At 41.8% G+C, this 19778-nt stretch overlaps 1 protein-coding gene across 2 annotated transcripts in view; it reads left to right on the top strand.

The window, feature by feature from the left end:
• Nucleotides 1–14369: 14369 nt before the first annotated feature.
• The window catches only part of AEBP2 (AE binding protein 2), a 61048-nt gene continuing 55639 nt past the window's right edge, over nt 14370–19778 (top strand). For both annotated transcript variants that reach the window (XM_061205601.1, XM_061205600.1), the window contains exon 1: nt 14370–15130. In XM_061205601.1, coding sequence (XP_061061584.1) covers nt 14457–15130 — 674 coding nt within the window. In that variant the 5' untranslated portion in view covers nt 14370–14456. The remainder of the gene's footprint in view (nt 15131–19778) is intronic.

Here is a 19778-nt window from a genome sequence, read left to right as displayed (position 1 = left end):
CCCTGCTCTCTCCACAGCCTCCCTGTGCCTCTAGGAATTGCTTCTCTCCTTTTTCTAGGCTTTCTCCATCCCCTTTTCCAACCGGATGAAGATTTCTGAATTCTCTGCCAGAGACTCTACAAATCCTGGCACATAGTAGGTGTTCAGTCAATATTTTCTGAATAAATAAAAATACCAAATTATGACATACGTGATCTGTTTGCCGGAAGGCTGGACATGATCAAAACTGTTTCTGCCCATGTGGATCTTGATAGCCAAGAATTCAGGGGCTGGAAGCATTTTGAAGACCTTTCATTGCTGTGAGCTTGAAGAGATCTGTCATTGATATGCCAGCAATGTAAAGAGCTGCATGGGAGGCAATGGAGAGACGACATGACATGCTTTACAAGTGCTAAAATGCATAATTTGTTTTGGGTAAACTAACTTTTGTTACTTAAAGTTAACTTCCATATCAATGGCCTGGAGAAGTTGATGACAGAAGTGACTAGGTTCACTGAAAGTTCTCAGAGATGCTAACAGACGTGAAACGCACACCATTCGTGAAACACACAACCATTTTTTTGGGTTTTTTTTGGCTGCGTTGGGTCTTCATTGCTGCACACGGGCTTTCTCTAGTTGCGGTGAGCGGGGGCTACTCTTCGTTGCGGTGCGCGGGCTTCTCATTGCGGTGGCTTCTCTTGTTGTGGAGCACGGGCTTTAGGTGTGTGGGCTTCAGTAGTTGTGGCACGTGGGCTCTAGAGCGCAGGCTCAGTAGTTGTGGTGCACGGGCTCAGTTGCTCCGCGGCATGTGGGATCTTCCCAGACTAGGGCTCGAACCCATGTCCCCTGCGTTGCCAGCGGATTCTTAACCACTGCGCCACCAGGAAGTCCCCACACAATCGTTTTGCTGACCGATAAACTAAAGGACTGGCAAAGCTCTTGGCAGATGATTGAAAGTCAGCATGTGGGAACTTGGACTACAATTTGGGAGTGGATCTTCTGAAATCATTTAACTCCACTAAACAAACCAACAAACCTGCTCTCATATTTTATAAAACACAAAGGAAATCATCTTAGGATCTAGTGTTCATCATTAGCTCTAGTATTATACAAAGAGCACAGCTTATTTGATAGTTCACAGTATTAGAAACTGGTCAAAGGAGAGGATGCTCCTCATCTGAGCATGGTACCCCCTGGGCAGGCAGTGTGTGCCCTGACTGCTATGCCACAGGCCAGGTAAGGAGACCCAGCCTGGCCAGATATCCACATGGACTAGAGAGAAAAAGCAACGAGAAGTTCCTCTTCTGCCTTAGCTCACTGAGCCAGAGGAGCCTCAGGACTCTGGAGAGGGCCGTTTTGCATCTCTGCACTGGGATTTTACAAATTACTACCTCATAGGGTTGGGAGGATTAAATGAGTTAATCCACGTATAATTCTTAGAACAATGTCTGGCAGAAGTAAAGACAATAAATCCTCCTTCTCCTGGAACCTCCCTGGTGGCACAGTGGTTAAGAATCTGCCTGCCAGTGCAGGGGACATGGGTTCGAGCCCTGGTCCGGGAAGATCCCACATGCCGCGGAGCAGCTAAGCCCGTGCGCCACAACTACTGAGCCTGCGCTCTAGAGCCCGCAAGCCACAACTACTGAAGCCCGCACACCTAGAGTCCGTGCTCCGCAACAAGAGAAGCCACCGCCACGAGAAGCCCGCGTACCGCAATGAAGAGTAGCCCCCGCTCGCCGCAACTGGAGAAAGCCTGAGCCCAGCAACGAAGACCCAACACAGCCAAAAATAAATAAATAAAATTAAAAATAATAGTAATAAATAAATTCTCCTTCTCCTCTCCTTCTTCCTCTCCCTCACCCTTTCCCTCCTCTTTCCTTCCTCCTCCCTTTCACCATCCCTTCCCCCCTCCTCCTCATTATTATTTTTACCATCATCTCAGGTCTTGGCAGGTCCAAAACCTCCACCACTGCTGGAACATTTCCTGAAGGAAACAGATGTATTAAGTCTCTATTAAGCTCTTCTAGAGAAACTAGCATTTAAGGAGCACCAACTATGTTACAGGCAGAAAGGCTTTACTTATGACTCTTTCACTCACAATAATGCTGAAAAAGTAATGATGATTACTCACATTTTAGAGATGAGGAAACAGGCACGACCAAGTCAGGTGAAGCCCAAAGTTTCCTGGCAAATGGTTGGCTTGGATTTGGAAAGGTCTATTCAGTACCCATTTCTCATCACCCACATATGAGGTAGAGATGATAGATCCCTGCCATTTGGGTGGAGCAGACTTTGCACTTTCCCAGGCCAGTGTCTGCCCAGCGTGTACTCTCTGCAGGGCTGTCTTGTCCTGACAAAAGCACCTCTCAGAAGTCACATGTAGGCTTTGTCTGGATTCTCAGAGGCCCTAGGAATCTCAAATCTTCAGGTGCCAAAATTCAGGTAACCTATGAACCGTTACCAAGAATGCGCTTTGATTTCCAAAGTTTTTATAAGAGGAAATCCTAAACTCCGTGTGTGATGTGCTGAAATTGTTTGTGCAGGTGAGGTGCCTGAGATCTCAGGGTGGGGACAGGGCAAGGTGAGGGAGGTACCCAGGACACAAAGTTTAAGACGCCTTCATGCAAGCACAGGCGTGGCGTTCTCTTTCTGTCCCAGGCGTCTCTCCTCGCCCTAGTCCCTGCCTGACTAGTCAGCAAACATTGAATAGCTCCGGGTACCTATGTGGGGACAGAAGGCAGTAGAAAAGTGGTTTGAGGCCAAATCCTAGGGAGCCTTCAGAGCCATACGTGAGAGTCTGCATATTACCCCACTGGCCAGCGTTTCTCCAAGTGTGGTGTTGGAATCATCTGTTCTTTTAACTTCAGAATTCTCAAATTGACTAGAAAGGTCTTTTCTACAGAGAATACATGTTAGCTTGGCTGAGTCCTTTGGAAACCTTCTTCCTTTCTGGGAAAGAGATAAATGAGATGACGTTGGTAAAAGTATCTAGTAAAGTCATTATGAGTTCTGTAATTTTCTTTAACATATTTTAGCCTATATATTGGGATATTACATGTGTACCACTTAGATTAGGCTGTAATTCAGATGCTACCAGCATTCTAATCTGGAAGGTACAAGCCAGTAACAGCCAAATGAAAGGCAAGATCCTCATTGGGTCTGGTTTTTAAAAATCAACTGTAAAAGACCTTTTGGGGACAAATGTGAAAATCTGAGTACAGGCTGGGCGTGAGAGGATATTAGGGATTACTGTTAATTTTATTCAGTGTGATGGTGGTATTGTGATCATGGGGAAATGTATTAGGTTGTTAGAAATGCATCATGAAGTATTTAAGGGTGAAATATCATGATGTCTATAATTAACTATGTAATACTTGAGCAAATATGATAAAATGTTAAGAATATTAGGACTAGGTGATGAGTATATGGGTGTTCATTACACTATTCTCTCCACTTTTCTGTATGTATAAAAAAATGTTTATAATGAAAAGCTAAAGAAAAAAAAATAACACGCAGTCCAGGGGTGGTGGTTTTCTTGCTTTCAGAGGCAGCTTTTGCAAATGCTTCTGTTACCAGTAACTTGACCAACCATGACACTTTATAATTTGCCAACCAAACATGAGAAATGGGATTTACTGGTAAAAACAATGGCCTATGGAACAACAGGATAAGTGTTGGAAATTAGATTTTTTTCTTCTGGCCAAATGAAAGATATTCAAGATATGTGATTTTTTTTTTTTTTTCGCCTCACCGCGCAGCTTGAGGGATCTTAGTTCCCTGACCAGGGATTGAACCCGGACCCTCGAAAGTGAAAGCGTGAAGTCCTAACCATTGGCCCACCAGGGAATGCCCAAGATACGTGATTTTTCTAAAAGTATTCCCTCCCATTGTGTGAGTAGGGTGTACATATCCTAAGAGGTCTGTAGCCTGTACCTTTAGCAATGATGTCCTAGGCTAAATCCTTCAAGGGGTCTCTCACCAGGAACACTGGAAGATTCTGGGTGCCTGACCCAATTCTCCCTTTGGATTCTTGGCTTTTACTTGAAGTAAAATTTTTTGGCTGCTTGTGTCTAATAAAAAGGACCTAAAAGTTGCACATGCCCAAATTGACTCAGGTTAGTTTGCAAGAATACGACTTGCACATAATAGCTTTTCAATATTTGTTCATTACTTCCATTTCACAGTTTTGAACTTTTTGCTGTTATAAATAATCTGGGATACACGTTGTCTCTTTAGCTGTCTTTACAAAACAACAATGGTCCACGACTCTCTTTTACTTACCATACACTCCACCTATTCTGATTATTCAACTACTAGCTAGATCTTCTAAATACGACTTTCCTTTCTTTGAAATGAAATGGACACAATGTAAACACCAATGAACACCATGGTGTCCTTGAAAATCCAATCTCCCCATATTCTTCAGAAGTTGATGTCAAGGACGCATTTCATTTACCCTGTTATTGGTTTGTTTTTTTCTTTTTTTTTTTTTTGGCCACGCCACGCAGCTTGTGGGATCTTAGTTCCCTGACCAGGGATCAAACCCGTGACCCCTGCAGTGGACGCGTGGAGTCCTAACCACTGGACTGCCAGGGAATTCCACCCTGTTACTGTTAAGTGTCTAAGAAAATCACACTGTGTTTTCCTTTACTCTCACACTCACAATACTTCTGACTCTATCTACCTGTAGGGTGTCCTACAATTTAGTTCAGTTCTGACACAATCACCTGGAGTTAGCTTACAAGTTAAGGACTCAATCCCACGAGACTGCCTCACTTCAGACTCCAATTGAAAGTCCCAAGTTGTCACCTGTGCTTCTGAGCCACTCGCTATAAATCAGGACTCCCATGACCCCCTCCTCAGGTTTAATAATTTGCTAGAATAGCTCACAGAAATCAAGAAGACATTTACATTTACCAGTTTATTATATAATAAAGGATATAATAACAGATACAGAAGAATATCCAGATGAAGAGATACATAGTGCAAACCAGAAGGGTCCCGATCCCAGGAGCTTCTCTCCTTATGGTTCATGAACCTGGAAGCTTCTGAACCCCGTAATTCAGGGATTTTTATGGAGGCTTAATCACATATGCATGATAGATTATTAACTCAAGCTCTAGCCCCTCTCCCCTCCCTGGAGGAGGGGAATGGGGCTGAAAGTTCCAAGCTTCTAATCAGGGCTTGGTCTTTTGGTGACCAGCCCCCATCCTGAATTTATCCAGGGGTCCACCAAGAGTTGCCTCGTTAGAACAAAAGATGCTGCTATCATCCAGGAAATTCCAAATGGTCTAGGAACTCTGAGTCAGGAACTGAGGTCAGAGACTATATATTAAAACAAAAGATGCTCCTAGCACCTATATTGCTTAGGAAGTTACAAAGACTTTAGGAGCACTGGCCAGGAGCAGGGCACAGGGACCAAAATATATATGTTTCTTGTTAAATCACAACATCACAATAAGATATGGAAAATATTATTGCTTCAAAGTAGCAGTTATTAACACTCTCAGGTCATCTGTGGAACTATATATATGTGTGTGTGTGTATATATATATATATATATATATATATTTTTTTTTTTTTTTTTTTTTTTTTTTTGGCTGCACCTCGTGACTTGTGGAATCTCGACCAGGGACTGAACCCTCACCCTCGACAGTGAAAGCGCAGAATCCTAACCACTGGACTGCCAGGGAATTCCCTACATATATGAATTTATATACATGGACCAGAATCTATAGCATTTCGAGTGTACATTGATAGCTCTTTCTGATATAAATAAAATTCAATATTTTATTGATATAAAATTAAAACACTGTAAATGATCTAATAAAGTCCCGTTTTTATTTCCCTTTCCATCCACTTACATTCCATTATCCATTCACCTGCTTACATCTTCAACTCTTTTGGATTTTTGCCCTTTTGACTTACCCTCCTGGCAGAGCCCTGACACTGGAGCAATCCAGTATGCCTGTCTTGGATTCCTACACAAAATCTGCAAACAACCCCATCATCCCACCCAATGAGAGTGTAAAGGTCCTATGGTCTGGCCAATCTCAATCAGTTTGGGCGTGAATCCCAGGACCAACTGGGAAGATTATAATTCCTTCCCCAAGGTATATGGGGTTGAGATCCAGAGAGTCTTGTCAGTTTCTTCATGGCTAAAGATTTGATTTAAAATATTCAGTGATTGGAATGATATGGGCACTCGCCATTCAGAATGGATAGAAACCATGTGACAGTAGGAGGGGCCTGGGGGGGTCCTGATGCCTTTTGTTGTCCCTGTAGTTGCTGGATCTTGGGAAGGATCTGGGAGTCCTAGGGAGGTAGTGTGCTTCAGGATTTTAAAATCTCTATGTGGAGAATTCCCTGGCATTCCAGTGGTTAGGACTCTGTGCTTTCACTGCCGTGGGCCCAGGTTCAATCCCTGGTGGGGGGAACTAAGATCCTGCAACCCTTGCGGCACAGCCGAAAAAAAAAAAAAGATCTCTATGTGAAACTTGGGAGTTCTGAGCAACCATACTTCCTGCCATGTTGTCATATTGCCTCTGTAATAATTTATTTTAAAATACTTCCTTATAAACAGTGTAATGTACTTGTGTGTAAATTAACTTTAATCTACACTCTAGGGGAGGTTAGTTATCATTAGAGTTACCCTATTAGGAATTCACGCTCCAGAGGTGGTTAGTTATCATCTGAAGTGCCCTAATCAGGAATCCATACTCCCCAGGTGGCTACTTAAGCATTTCAAGGATCTTTATTGAAATTTATACCAGAAGGTTCATTAATTAGCATAAGGGATGTTAGAAATACATTTTCATTGGTGAAGTAAATGATGTCCCAGATATATGGCTGGCTAGAAAGACTTCACAGCCCTGACACTCTTGTGAGAATGAGGTACAAGAACACCTAACCAGAGAGTAAGCTCTATGAAAGTAGGAATTTTTCTTGACTTTACCCACCATAGGTCTATATCCAGTGCTGAGAACAGCTCTTGACACATAGGAGACATTCAATAGATCTAATATATGGTGAATAAGTTGCTAGAAAGCCCAGCAACCTACTACCTTCTCAGTCTAAATTCTATATGGTTCTGTGTTATCTACCTCTCCCCAGTGCCTTCTATTCAATTTTTTAAAATAGTGTCTATTGTTTTCTTTATTCTTTTGTTTTTTATTTAATTTTGTTTTTTATTTATTTATAGTTGATTTACAGTGTTGTGTTAGTTTCTGGTGTACGGCAAAGTGATTCAGTTACATATATATGTATTTTATATATATATGTATACACACACACACACACACATATATATATATATATTCTTTTTCAGATTCTTTTCCATTATAGTTTATTACAAGATACTGAACACAGTTCCCTGTGCTATACAGTAAGCCCTGTTGTTTATCTATTTTATATATAGTAGTTTATATCTGCTAATCCCAAACTTCTAATTTATCCCTCCCCACCCCCCTTTCCTCTTTGGTAACCGTAAGTTTATTTTTTATGTCTGTCAGTCTGTTTCTGTTTTATAAATCAGTTCATTTGTATCTTTTTTTTTAAGATTCCACATATTAGTGATATCCTATGATACTTGTCTTTCTCTGTCTGGCTTACTTCACTTAGTGTGATAATCTCTAGGTCCATCTTCTATTCAATTCTTGGAGGCATCTACTGACAGACCTGAATAGAAGGTTGAGTGGTTCTGCTGTTTGGATATTGCTGCACCCCCCCTCAGCGTGAGCCTCTCCTACAAGATGCTTTAGGCATGCTTCAGGACAGAGAGTGAGAATTTCCTTAACCTTACATGAGCAGGTTATAACTTTTTTTGCCCACTTGCAGATAAAAATTTACACATTTGGAAGAATTTCGACAAAGGCTTGCTTTCCTTGTAAGCTACCACCTGACATCAGTGTTGGGTGGGAGAGGGGGCATGCTTAACTTCTGTCTAGTCCAGTCAATGGACTTTGAGTAAATTGATATTTACTCAAAGTACCTGACAGTTGCTGAAGGACCCAAAAGGCTGAAGTCAATTGGCAATACATGGGAAAACTGTGGGACGGACACACATACAAGTTTTTACATTGGTGCTGTATAAATGAAGGATCCTCTATTGTAGGGAGGCATTGGTGCTCTCCAGCCATGTGGAGGATGAATCTGGGAGGCTCTCAAGATTCATCATCAAGGGGTCAGAATCGGGGGACTGGATGTTATTTACCAGGAAGACTCTGTAGAACAAGAAGAGAGTTGGCTAAGTATATAGACTTGGGAACCAACATTTAAAGAACAGGAGATCGAGAAGAAACGATGAAAGGTATTGGCAATCTATTATAGATAAGTGTGGCATCGTAGAAATCAAGAGAGAAGAGAATATGCCACAAAGTGCACAATGCAGAATTTGACCTGAGACTTACTTTCATCGTAGTGTGATAGCAAAGTTGTAAGAACTGAAGAGTATCCCCTAGGTTTGGCAATTAATGATTTTACTGAGAGTAGTTTTCAAAAATGTGGGGTTGGATATCATTTTGCAGTAGAGAGACAGTATATGGGAGGTAAGAGAGTGCAACAAGCAACTCTTGTTCATATTTTTAGAAGTTTAGATGAAAACGGAATCAATACTTACAAGGATGGAAAGACCTGATCGTGTTCATGAACTGAAAAGAAAGAGCCAGTAGAGAGGGTGGGATTGAAGACACAGAGAAGGAAATGGACACTGATGGGTCAAGATGTAAAGGTTCGTTCATTTGAGTGAAAACTAAGTTGTCATTAAAAAAAAACCAAACCATGGTATTTATGTTATTCACTTTTCACATTTTGCTTATCCTTTCATTGCTAGTTTATAGAAAAAGCATTTTACTAAATTCAAAATGAGAAACTATTCAAAATACCAGACATGCTTATGATCTCCTTATTGTGGAAAGTTACCAGCCAAAGCAGTTATGTCTTAAAATGGTCCTACTGAGGACAGAAACTTTAACTCAAAAACTGTAATCATGAAGATGATGCTGATAGTGATGATAATGATGGTAACTAACATGTGCTCTTCTGAGCCCCTTAGGGATACTCAGCTTTTGATCTTTACAACAACCCTGAGGGAGATACTATTATCAACCTCCTTTTACAGATCAGAGAACAGAAGTAAGTTGCCCAAGGTCACAAATGTAAAGGGAAGAAACAGGACTTGAACCCAGGCAATTTGGCCCCAGAGCTCATGCTTTTTTTTTTTTTTTAAGTTCTTTTATTTTTATTTATTTTTGGCTGTGTTGGTTCTTTGTTGCTGTGCGTGGGCTTCTCATTGCGGTGGCTTCTCTTGCTGCGGAGCATGGGCTCTAGAGCGCAGGCTCAGTGGTTGTGGCCCAGGGGATTAGTTGTCCCGCGGCATGTGAGATCTTCCCAGACCAGGGCTCGCACCCGTGTCCCCTGCATTGGCAGGCGGATTCTTAACCACTGCGCTGCCAGGGAAGCCCCCAGAGCTCATGCTTTTAACACCGCACCACACAGCCTCTCCAGTTTGATGAGATGAGGGATGCTACAATGCTTTAGAAACCAGAAAGTGCTACAGTAAATGTACGATACTTCTATTTAAAAAACAAACAAAGCTAACGTAATAATTAGTTGGTTGTATTTTTGTTGGATGACAATCTACAGATTGGGGAAGCTTTACATCAGATTTTTAGTTCTTTTCCAGCTTTAAGATCCCATCATTCCATCTTGCAGTAAGATGTCCTCTCTTTTCACACGTACTTTCTTTAGACGTCAAGTCAATCAGAGAATGAGGTCATTACATTGCTATTGACTCTGCTCGCCATGGCAGCGTCAACAAGCGGAATGAGGAACCGCAAATAAAGGTGCAAAACCTGCTACGGCTGCATATTTTAGAGAAGTTTTCAGAAGTATCTTACACGTAGTATAGCAGGAATCTCAGCCTGAATCTAAGCTGGGTCTGATGCTGGGGTTCAAGCATGTCTCGGCATGTCTGGCAAACTGGTGAGGCAGGGCTGAAAGAAACCTGCTGACCTGGGGGCTGAGACTGCTTCCTTGAACAGGATTCATGTTCGTGGAAAAGAAAATTAGACAGAGAAGCCCTATGAGAAAGACTTAGTCATTGGATGGGGAGTAATAAATACAGCTTGGGGTAGCTGTTACTCAAATCCATCGCCAGTCTAGGCCCATGAAAGCATGTCTGGGTCCCTAGGAGAGACAGAGCTCTGAGTAAAACCATAAAGAGCTGTTTCATTGAAAACCATATATGATATTGAGCCAAGCAGTCTGCTCCGGGGTTCCCGTGAAAGAGGTCAACACAGTGATCTCCATTTCTTCAGGCTACACCATGGCTTTGGCTGTTTTGTCTGTATCACAGGTCCCGGTAGGAGGAGCCTGCAGTGTCTGGTAGGAGCAGAGCAGGGGAAGGGGCCACTGGGTGAGCAGGGTGTGAGCAGAGATCCCCCCCCACCCCAGGGGCTCCCCGAAAACTGGCAATGACCTGCCTGTGTTAGCAGGCTTGGTAGTTAGAAGCGCCAGTAAAATTCAAGTTATTGTTGCTAATTTGACCCATTGGTACTGTGGTTGATGAGTTTGAATACTATTCCTAATCAAATAGTTCTTATGCAATGGTGTATTATTGGGTAACTTATAATTATGCATAGAATCACATACTCTGCAAGCAGGCAGGAGGGAAATAGAACAGTGATTCTCAACTGAAGGATCAGTTTTTTACTTTCCAGTGGACTGAGGCTTTTGAAAAATACAATAAAAGTGAATTACCAGATGGAACTTCCCTGGTGGCGCAGTGGTTAAGACTACCGCTCCCAATGCAGGGGGCCTGGGTTTGATCCCTGGTCAGGGAACTAGATCACACATGCATGCTGCATTTAAGGAGTCTGCCTGCCGAAACTAAGGAGCCCGTGAGCGGCAACTAAGACCCGGCACAACCAAATAAATAAATAAGATAATAAATTTTAAAAAAGAGTGAATTACCAGAATTATAAGATAAAAAATAAAGTGATGACATAAAAAAAAATAAGCCTCCCTTTTTTATTATTAGGTTCAGCAGATGTAAAATTACTCTACCATGTTGTTATAAAAGTTTCCTGAAGCTAATTTCAGCATGTATCTAGCTGCAGGCTGGTAACGAACAGGGGGTGGATGGGCACTGGTCTGCAGACCACACTGCTTGCATTTCATCCAACCTCTCACCTGATGCCACCTGAAAAAATTCTATCACCCAAAAAAAAAAAAAAAAAAAATTCTGTCACCCAGAGGTCCTGCCTTTAGTCAGACACTTCACTGAATGCGATAATGACATTGTGACACTGTGGTTATGAAAGAGAGTGGCCTTGTTCTAAGGAGATGCATGCAGAGTAATGATGTCTGCAACTAAACCAAGAGGGAGAGAGAGAAAGGGAGAGGGGGGAGGGAGAGGGAGGGGACATAGAGAAAGAGAGACAGAGGGACACAGACTGTGCAAATGTGGCAAAATGTTAGTAATTGATGAATCTAGGCGGGTGTACAGGTGTTTTATCCAATTCTTTCAAATTTTCAGAAAATTTGCAATTAAAAACAAAACAACAAAAAACCTCTCCATTGATGGGAAACACACTTTTCTCCAAAAAGCCAGTTCTAAGATAGCTCGTTTTCATCTTCAAGTATAAATACCGTAGTTGGAGCATTCATCTGTGGCTTAGATACCTGCCATTTCCACGTGTCTAATCTCCATTCACCTTTTAGTCTTTTCACACTTTTCTCCATGTCATCTATAACATTAGATACCCTTATAACTTTAATCATAGCACACCTTTAAAAAATATTTTTTCTAAATATATATACACACACACACACACACACACACTGGTATATAAATATACCTGTCATCTTTCAAAGTCAATCTTTTTATTCAAGATTTTCTGTAATCTCATCATGAACTCTTTTTCAGCTTTTTAGCTTCGTTTTCTCATGGTTAATTAACAGTCACAAATTAAATTTTTATGCTTTTCCAGTGTTATTGCTTCTCAGTCCTAGAATTCCCCCTCACACAGAATTCTAGTCTATTCACTCTTCAAGATCCAGCTCAAATGACTTAAACTTAAATGTAGTATATCTTACATACACAACTGTTCAAATCCTACATTCTTTGTTAAGTTTTCCTTAAATAACTCAGCCAAACTCAGCCAAAATCTCTAGGGCTTCATACAGTGCTTGGCACATACACTTACTATACACTTTTCAGCTAAACTCTCTAATAGTTCTTTTTTTTTTTTTTTTTTCTTTTTGGCCTCACTTCGCGGCATGTGGGATCTTGGCTCCCAGACCAGGGATCAAACCTGTGCCCCCTGCAGTGGAAGCATGGAGTCCTAAACAGTAGACTGCCAGGGAAGTCCCTCTAATAGTTCTTAATTGACAACACAGAAAGATAATACCTTCCTAGTCTATCTCAAAGAGTGGCTTTGAGGTTAACATATTTGCGGTTAGCATTTTGCATTGTATGTGTGTGTGTGAAGGTATCTGTAAGCCATAATGCCCCATACTATTATTTCTTATTTTTATTTTTGCTTTCCCTTGAGGCAACATATGGAACGTATAACAGCTGTCCAAAGGCCTAAGGCAATAGACATAATACTGGGGTATTCATGGTGTATGAAGACTTTCTAAGATGTGTATGAGCGCCGAGCCTGTTTTAAGGCAATCCATCCGTTCTCTGATTCTCACTTCCCTTTTACCTAAAAGGATCTGCCTGAAAATGTGCCCTGGGGTCAGAGGGTAATGTGGGCTCCTTTCCAGCTTCCCTTATCCCAATTGCCCCTCCCCTATTTTACAAAAGAAAGGCATAATTCTGCCCCACCTCACATCTTCCTAAGGTGCTGTACCCCGGGGATGCAAAAACCTCCAGGACACCAAAAAAGGAACAATTGACTGGTGAATGAGAATGAGTAACACATCCTTTTACAAGTCAGGTGGTTTTCAGTTACTTGCTTTCAACAAAGTTGAAAGAGAATCTAGTCTGTGTTGTCAGCAGATAGACCATTAAAAGTATTTTTTTCTTGTTAGATCTTTGTGTGACTTTTTTGGGCATATAATTTGGAAAGAGTTCAAAGAATTGAGTTGCATTGCTGTAACAAAACACCATTCATTCTCATGTACTTATTTATGTGAACAAGTTTTCTCAATGCTTACATCCATGGAATTGAAAGCTTGGAATAGAAATGAAGCAGCTCATTCTCATTCTAGAAATACTCATCCACTGATAATCTAGTTTAAAAAAGTATTCAATTCCATCTTTGTGAGGTGCATTGCCAACAAAATTTTACTTTTGTGTTTAATATTTATTTATAAATATTTTGAAATATATTTGTTTTGATCAGTTGAAATAAGACTTAAGAGTGTTATGATCACAGGAGATTTAAAAACAACCGTTAAATTTCAATTTCTGTACACATTTTTGTTACAAGGAAATACAAGATGATCAATAAAACAGTTCGAATATAAAATATATTATTAAGATAAAATTCTGGACAGGATGTAATATGTAAATGAGCCCCAGAAGATAAAGGATGGAAATTGCCCAAGCATAAAAGAGATCGGATTCTAAAAGGTGGATATTGGTGGGTGTTAAATCCCTATGGTGTTAAGGGTTCATTGGCTACGTTTAAAAAAGTGTGACAGTTATAAAATATAAGAAGCTGGAAAAAATGTGGATGTCACTCTAAACCGTATAAGGATGTACAAAATCGTTTTAGAGGGCTCAGGAGCTAAAAAGTTTGAAGATCTTGAACACACATGTTTGCTCTGAGACTGTGATTTAACCATTCCTCGGGTTATTCGAGCGCAGGTTAGATGATAACCTGTGGCTCTATGTCGCGCGTATGGACTCAGTACCTCGCACTGTATTATTCATTTTTACTCATTTTAATCGCCTCTCGTCGTAGACTGTCAGCTCTCAGAAGCCCAAGGACTTGTTCGATTCTTGGCTTAGCGCCTGTGCACCGGAGACGCTCCCCAAACACCCCCCGGAATGAATGACTTTATCTTGAGACCTCGGAGGGCTGTTAGAATCGCCGGCTAGCGCGCAGGTTTTCGTTCCGCGTGTCCCGCCCGCCGCGCGAGCAGGGAAGGCGTGGGAAGGCCCCGCGGAAACTCTAGAGTCCTCGGCGGGTCGGGGCGGAGGCCGGGCGGGGACCAGCGGGGGCGCGGGCGGGGGCGCGGAATCCGCGGCCGGGGCGAGGGAGGCGCCACCGCGTGCCGCCGCGCAGGCGCGCAGCCGTCTCCGCGTGAGTGCGCGCAGTCGCGCGCCTGTCCCCGCGCGGGCTCCGTAGCGCGTGTGCAGGCTGACGCAGCTCGCGGGCCCTCCTCCTGCTCTGCAGCGGCGTCGGCGGAGTTTTGGGCGTTCGGGAGGGGGCACGGGAGCGAGAGTCCAGAGAGGGAGGCGGCGGCGGCGGCGGCGGCGGCGGCGGGGAGGAGGAGGAGCAGGAGCAGGAGCAGGCGCCGCCATGGCCGCCGCTATCACCGACATGGCCGACCTGGAGGAGCTCTCCCGTCTGAGCCCTCTGCCCCCCGGCAGCCCCGGCCCGGCGGCGCGGGGTCGGGCTGAGCCGCCAGAGGAGGAGGAGGAGGAAGAGGAGGAGGAAGAAGAGGCGGAGGCCGAGGCGGTGGCGGCGCTGCTGCTGAACGGCGGCGGCGGCGGTGGGGGCGGTGGAGGCGGCGGCGGAGTGGGGGGCGGCGAGGCGGAGACGATGTCGGAGCCGAGCCCCGAGAGCGCCAGCCAGGCCGGGGAGGATGAGGACGAGGAGGAGGACGAGGAGGAGGAGGACGAGAGCAGCAGCAGCGGCGGGGGCGAGGAGGAGAGCAGCGCCGAGAGCCTGGTGGGCAGCAGCGGCGGGAGCAGCAGCGACGAGACGCGCTCGCTGAGCCCCGGTGCCGCCAGCAGCAGCAGCGGAGATGGGGACGGCAAGGAGGGCCTGGAGGAGCCCAAGGGACCGCGGGGCAGCCAGGGCGGCGGCGGGGGCGGCAGCAGCAGCAGCAGCAGCAGCGTCGTTTCCAGCGGCGGAGATGAGGGCTACGGGACCGGGGGAGGCGGAAGCAGCGCGACCTCCGGGGGCCGGCGAGGCAGCTTGGAGATGTCGTCGGATGGGGAACCCCTGAGCCGCATGGACTCGGAGGACAGGTCAGTGCACTGAAGCGTTTCCCCTTCCCTTCCTCCTCTTGTGCTCCTGGGCCCCTCCGAGGGGCCCGAGGGGACTTTTTGCTGAGATCCCCCTGCTCCCCGAATCCTCGGCCCCTCCCCCCGGCTCTCAACTCGGAAACCTCTGCCGGCCGCCGCGCCCCTCTCGCTGCGGATAGCGGCTTCCAACTCTCAAACCCTTTTCCCCCCAACTCTCCTTTCCCCGCCCTCTTTCCCCTCGGCTCTGCACTCCGTACGGACCGAAGGACGGCTCCAACTCGGAAACAATCCCCAAAGTAGGCCCAGATCCTGTGGCGGAGCCGAAGAGGGCCTTGATGTACGCACCTCGGTACACAAGGTTAGCTTCATCCGGCCGTGTTCGCGAATACTTGTCAGAACCGTAATTGACAAGTGTTTTCCAACATGGCTGGTCTCGCCTGGATGTAACAGAACTTCCTTGTTCAGGGAGGAGACCCCCAACCATCACTTTCCTTTATTTAGAAAAGTAAAGACTATTCTTTTATATTTAATCCGCGCTTCCAGAATTCCTCATGTGTGGTTATTAACATGGTCTCCAAAGTGATTTTAGTAACTTCTATTTCGTTGGTGATCAAATTGGGGAGAAAGTTTTAAAAACGTATAAATCGTTGTGTAAAAGAATAATGAATTGGTGTCCTTTAAAATAACTTTGCGGAATCGAAGAGAGTTGGAATTGTAACAAAATGCAGTCATAAGGTACAGCATGTTAGTATGCGTTTTAAAATCTTTATACAGTAATGCTTCAACGTGAGAGTCGTGATTTTAGATGATAATATTTAAAGTCATGTTTTGGCGAGATCTCTGAAGGGATTAGTAGCATTTTTCTAAAGCTTCTTAGAAAGAATGTGGAGACTGACAAAAATGCGCTTCATTTTTTCGGGACATTAAGAAGTTTATTGTTACGGTATGTTTCAGTTGTTACTATCATTACTTTTGATCTCTGGAAAACTTCGTATTTTAACTAATTGGTTTTTAATGTACTTTTTTAAACAGAGAGAACCATGTCATGCGTATTATAATGCATCTAAAGTATATTAGTTATTTTGACCATCTGCTAATATTTTGATGAGCGGTAGAATTTTTAACCATCTTTATTGACTTGGATTTAAAAGTTAAAGTATTCTAAAGTGCTAGGAATTCGATTGTTAACATAAAAATGAACACAATGGCTTATATTTAGTGTTATAAGGAATTCACAGCTCTAAATATTTTGAAAATATAGCATCAAATTCTGTTTGACATTTACTTTAATGTCTAGTTAAGGAAACATCTCGAGTGGGGTAAAGTAGAGAGTGCAAAGCTTGGAAAAATTGTCCTGAACTATTCAGGCATGGCAGGAATGAGAATGTCTTCAAGAAAATTAAAAATTGATGTGAACTGCACAATGAAGCATGTGTCATTTATCATTTTACTGTATACTCCTTCTTTGGTACCAGTAGATATTTGAAAGTTGGCATTAATTTATACAGTCAGCATCTACCACAGTTGTTCCATTTACCTAGTATACACATACACCCATAAAACACACTTCCCTAGCACTGCACGATTTAAATGCCTTAATCATTTCATTTTCACAACTCTGGCGCAAGGTAGGTGTTATTTTGACTTCCATTTAATAGATGAAGAAGCAAGTTGAGTGTCTTACTCAAAACAGTAAGTATAGAACGGAAGTGGTGGAGCTGGATCTGAACAAAGGTTCTCTGCCATTTCCACTTCACAAGAGTTAGAATAATTCACTTTAAATAGCTACAAGCAGTATGTGCCAGGTATTTGGGGGTTTTTTTCATTTTTTTTTTTTTTTAGTTAATATCTGTCTACTAGTCCTTTTAGGAGATAGTAATTGGCCAAGCAGTATTTCAGGAAGTGGAGTTTTGACTTCATTTTTATTAGATATTCACTTGAATATGTAATTTTTACATCATATTTCAGAGTAAGGAGTAAGATATTGGTGCCAAATAAGGTTAAACCCTGATAACCAAATGTACTTGCTTTTCTTGTTGCTTAAACATTAGAGACTACAAAACACTGCAATCATTTTACCATTACTGGGTAATAAATTTATCACGTGTATGAAAAAACCTTATATTACTAGTGAAACTGGTTGTGGTCTTGATAATCTTAATTTTGAAACTCCCCCTTTTTTGCCTTTGAGTTTTTTTTAAGAGTTATTTTAAATTTGCAGAGGATTCATAATTCTTATAAACTGTCCTGCAGATTACATCAATCTACGGATTTTATAGATTGATTTCACGGTAGGAAGTCTTTATATTTGTAACTGATGGGAGGATATCGTGGTTTTAAAGTGCTTTTTAGAAACATGAGGCATCCTATTGCAAGGATTTTATTATCATTAGAATTTGCTCTAGTAGAATGCCAATTGAGTTTTTCTTTCACTTTGAAATTAGTTTATACTTTTGAGTTTATCTAACATACTTTATAAGTTGTTGAAATTATCTTAAATATTTTTAACTGTAAGTGCTCCGTTTTAAGAAAGAACTAACTTTAAAGATTTGGATATTAAAGCTTGTGATCCAAGGAGTCAGTTTAAAACATGTATTCGAAGTGTTGTGAAGGTGATTAATTTATAAAATGATTAAATCACACTTGGTACCAAAAACATTGTTTTTCCCAGGAGAAGGTTATTCAGAACCAGCCTAAGTGTATTGGTGTGTTTATTGTGGTAAAGTTAGAAAACCTTAAAGTTAATATGTAGTTTACTTTTAGTTTGGTTATAAAGATAATGGAATTTTCTTCGAGGGGAATATTTAGCTGCGTGAGGCCACTAAAAACTAGCTTTTATTTTATTCTACTTTGAATCTAAGCTTAAGTACCTTTTAAAAAGTTACCACCTTTTAAGTTAATTTCAGAGGCTAAGTTGACTTTTAAATAGAATTTTAGAATGCCTCTGAAATAATTTTAGTGTAAAAATTAGTTCTAGCTGTTGAATCAGATTATACATGAAAATACTCTTCAGTTGCTTATCTGTATAAGCAAATTGATAATAACAGTCTCTGTTTTGTGGTTATTCGTCTCTATTACGGTTCCCCCCTCCCATCTAGAATATAAGATACAACTTATTTTGAAAAAGCCACTTTTATCAACCTTTCTGGGTAAATCCAGGTGTCAGGTGAAGAGTGCATGCATAAGGTTGGGGTGATAGGGAAGGGCATTTAGTATGAAACTTAATGATCAGCAAACACTACAGGCCCTTACTGTTTTGTGGATTGAAATTTGGATTACCAACCTAATGGGTTGCAAACTTTGAGGTATAATTAAGATTGTTTTGACACTGGGAAAACAGGGTTGTGTTGCTCACTTTCCCAGTAATATGATTAGGAAGATCTTTTTCTAGTATGGAGGCTAAACTTTTTTTTTTTTTTTTTTTTTTTTTTAGGGCTCGAATGAAATTTTAAGCACTAGCTGGCGCGAAACAGTAGACATTGGTTTATATATATATATATATATATATATATGACCTTGTTATCTAAGACTCTTCTCAACCAGGGTCTTCCAAATTGTAAACTCATACCAACATGATTTAGGTTCAAGCATACACATGGAAATAACAGTGTGTTCTTTGGGATTTTTAGTGAGTACAAACTCTGACTATCCAAATTTGAATTCAGGTCTTGAGGAAGTGAAAAGCTTGTTTGTACTAAGCAACTGTGCTACACTTCTACTGCAGTAATCACTTGGGATGATTATATCTAGACTATCCTTGGTTTCATCCAGTAAAATGCAGAGGGTACAAACAGGAAAAGCATGCCAGCCAGTTAAGGGTTCAACAATGCATGATTTTTATTCTCTTGCTCTGAGAGCTCGTATCAAAAAAGTATATATTAAACCAAGGAAAATAACTGAAGATTTATGGGCCTCTTGTGCTTTAAAAAGGAAAAAAAAAAGGTAGCCACTAATTCGCTCAGATAGAGCAGGCTTAGTGGTCCTGTATTTTGAAGATTTTAAGAATGTTTCTTAAGGTAGGAGGAAACGGAAAACATTCACTATCCCTTTCCAGAATTTAAACAGAGGGCAGGAGACATTCTTTACACCCAAATAAAACTATGGCAGCAGTTCACATGTGACCAAGGTGAATGTAGAATGGAGATGTTCTAAACACAGCTAGGACTCTCAGCAAAGCTAATACACTAAAATCATATGATTACATTTTGAAAGAAAATGCACAAAAACCAAATAAGAATTTTGAGATTTTTCATTTGAAGTAAATCTTAATGCTATTAAATTCACAAATATGCTAATTTAAATACCCAATTCTATTATCTAAAACACACATTGCAAACATACAAATATCTATTCTCTCCACATGTCAGAGCCCATTCATTTCATGGTTAGGAAATGGGGAGAATAGATCCCATTAAACTGCAAGTCAGCAGGTGTTTCTTTACAGTTAACTTTAGCAAAATTCATACAAAATATTAATTAACAATGATCTTCTTTACTTGTTAACTCACAAGGAAACACCTTCAAAACTGCATTTTGTTAAAGTTTCTGTACTAAAATGTAGAAAAACTGAACTACACAAATATTGAAAAGTTAAAAATTCCTTAATTTTTTATTCCTGGTACCACTACCGCAATTTACAGGGCAATATACC

This window comes from Eubalaena glacialis, chromosome 11 (assembly GCF_028564815.1).
Source record: "Eubalaena glacialis isolate mEubGla1 chromosome 11, mEubGla1.1.hap2.+ XY, whole genome shotgun sequence".
NCBI classification, from domain to species: Eukaryota; Metazoa; Chordata; class Mammalia; order Artiodactyla; family Balaenidae; genus Eubalaena; species Eubalaena glacialis.
Note: the sequence above shows the minus strand (reverse complement) of the source record. Positions and strands in the feature narration are given on the sequence as shown.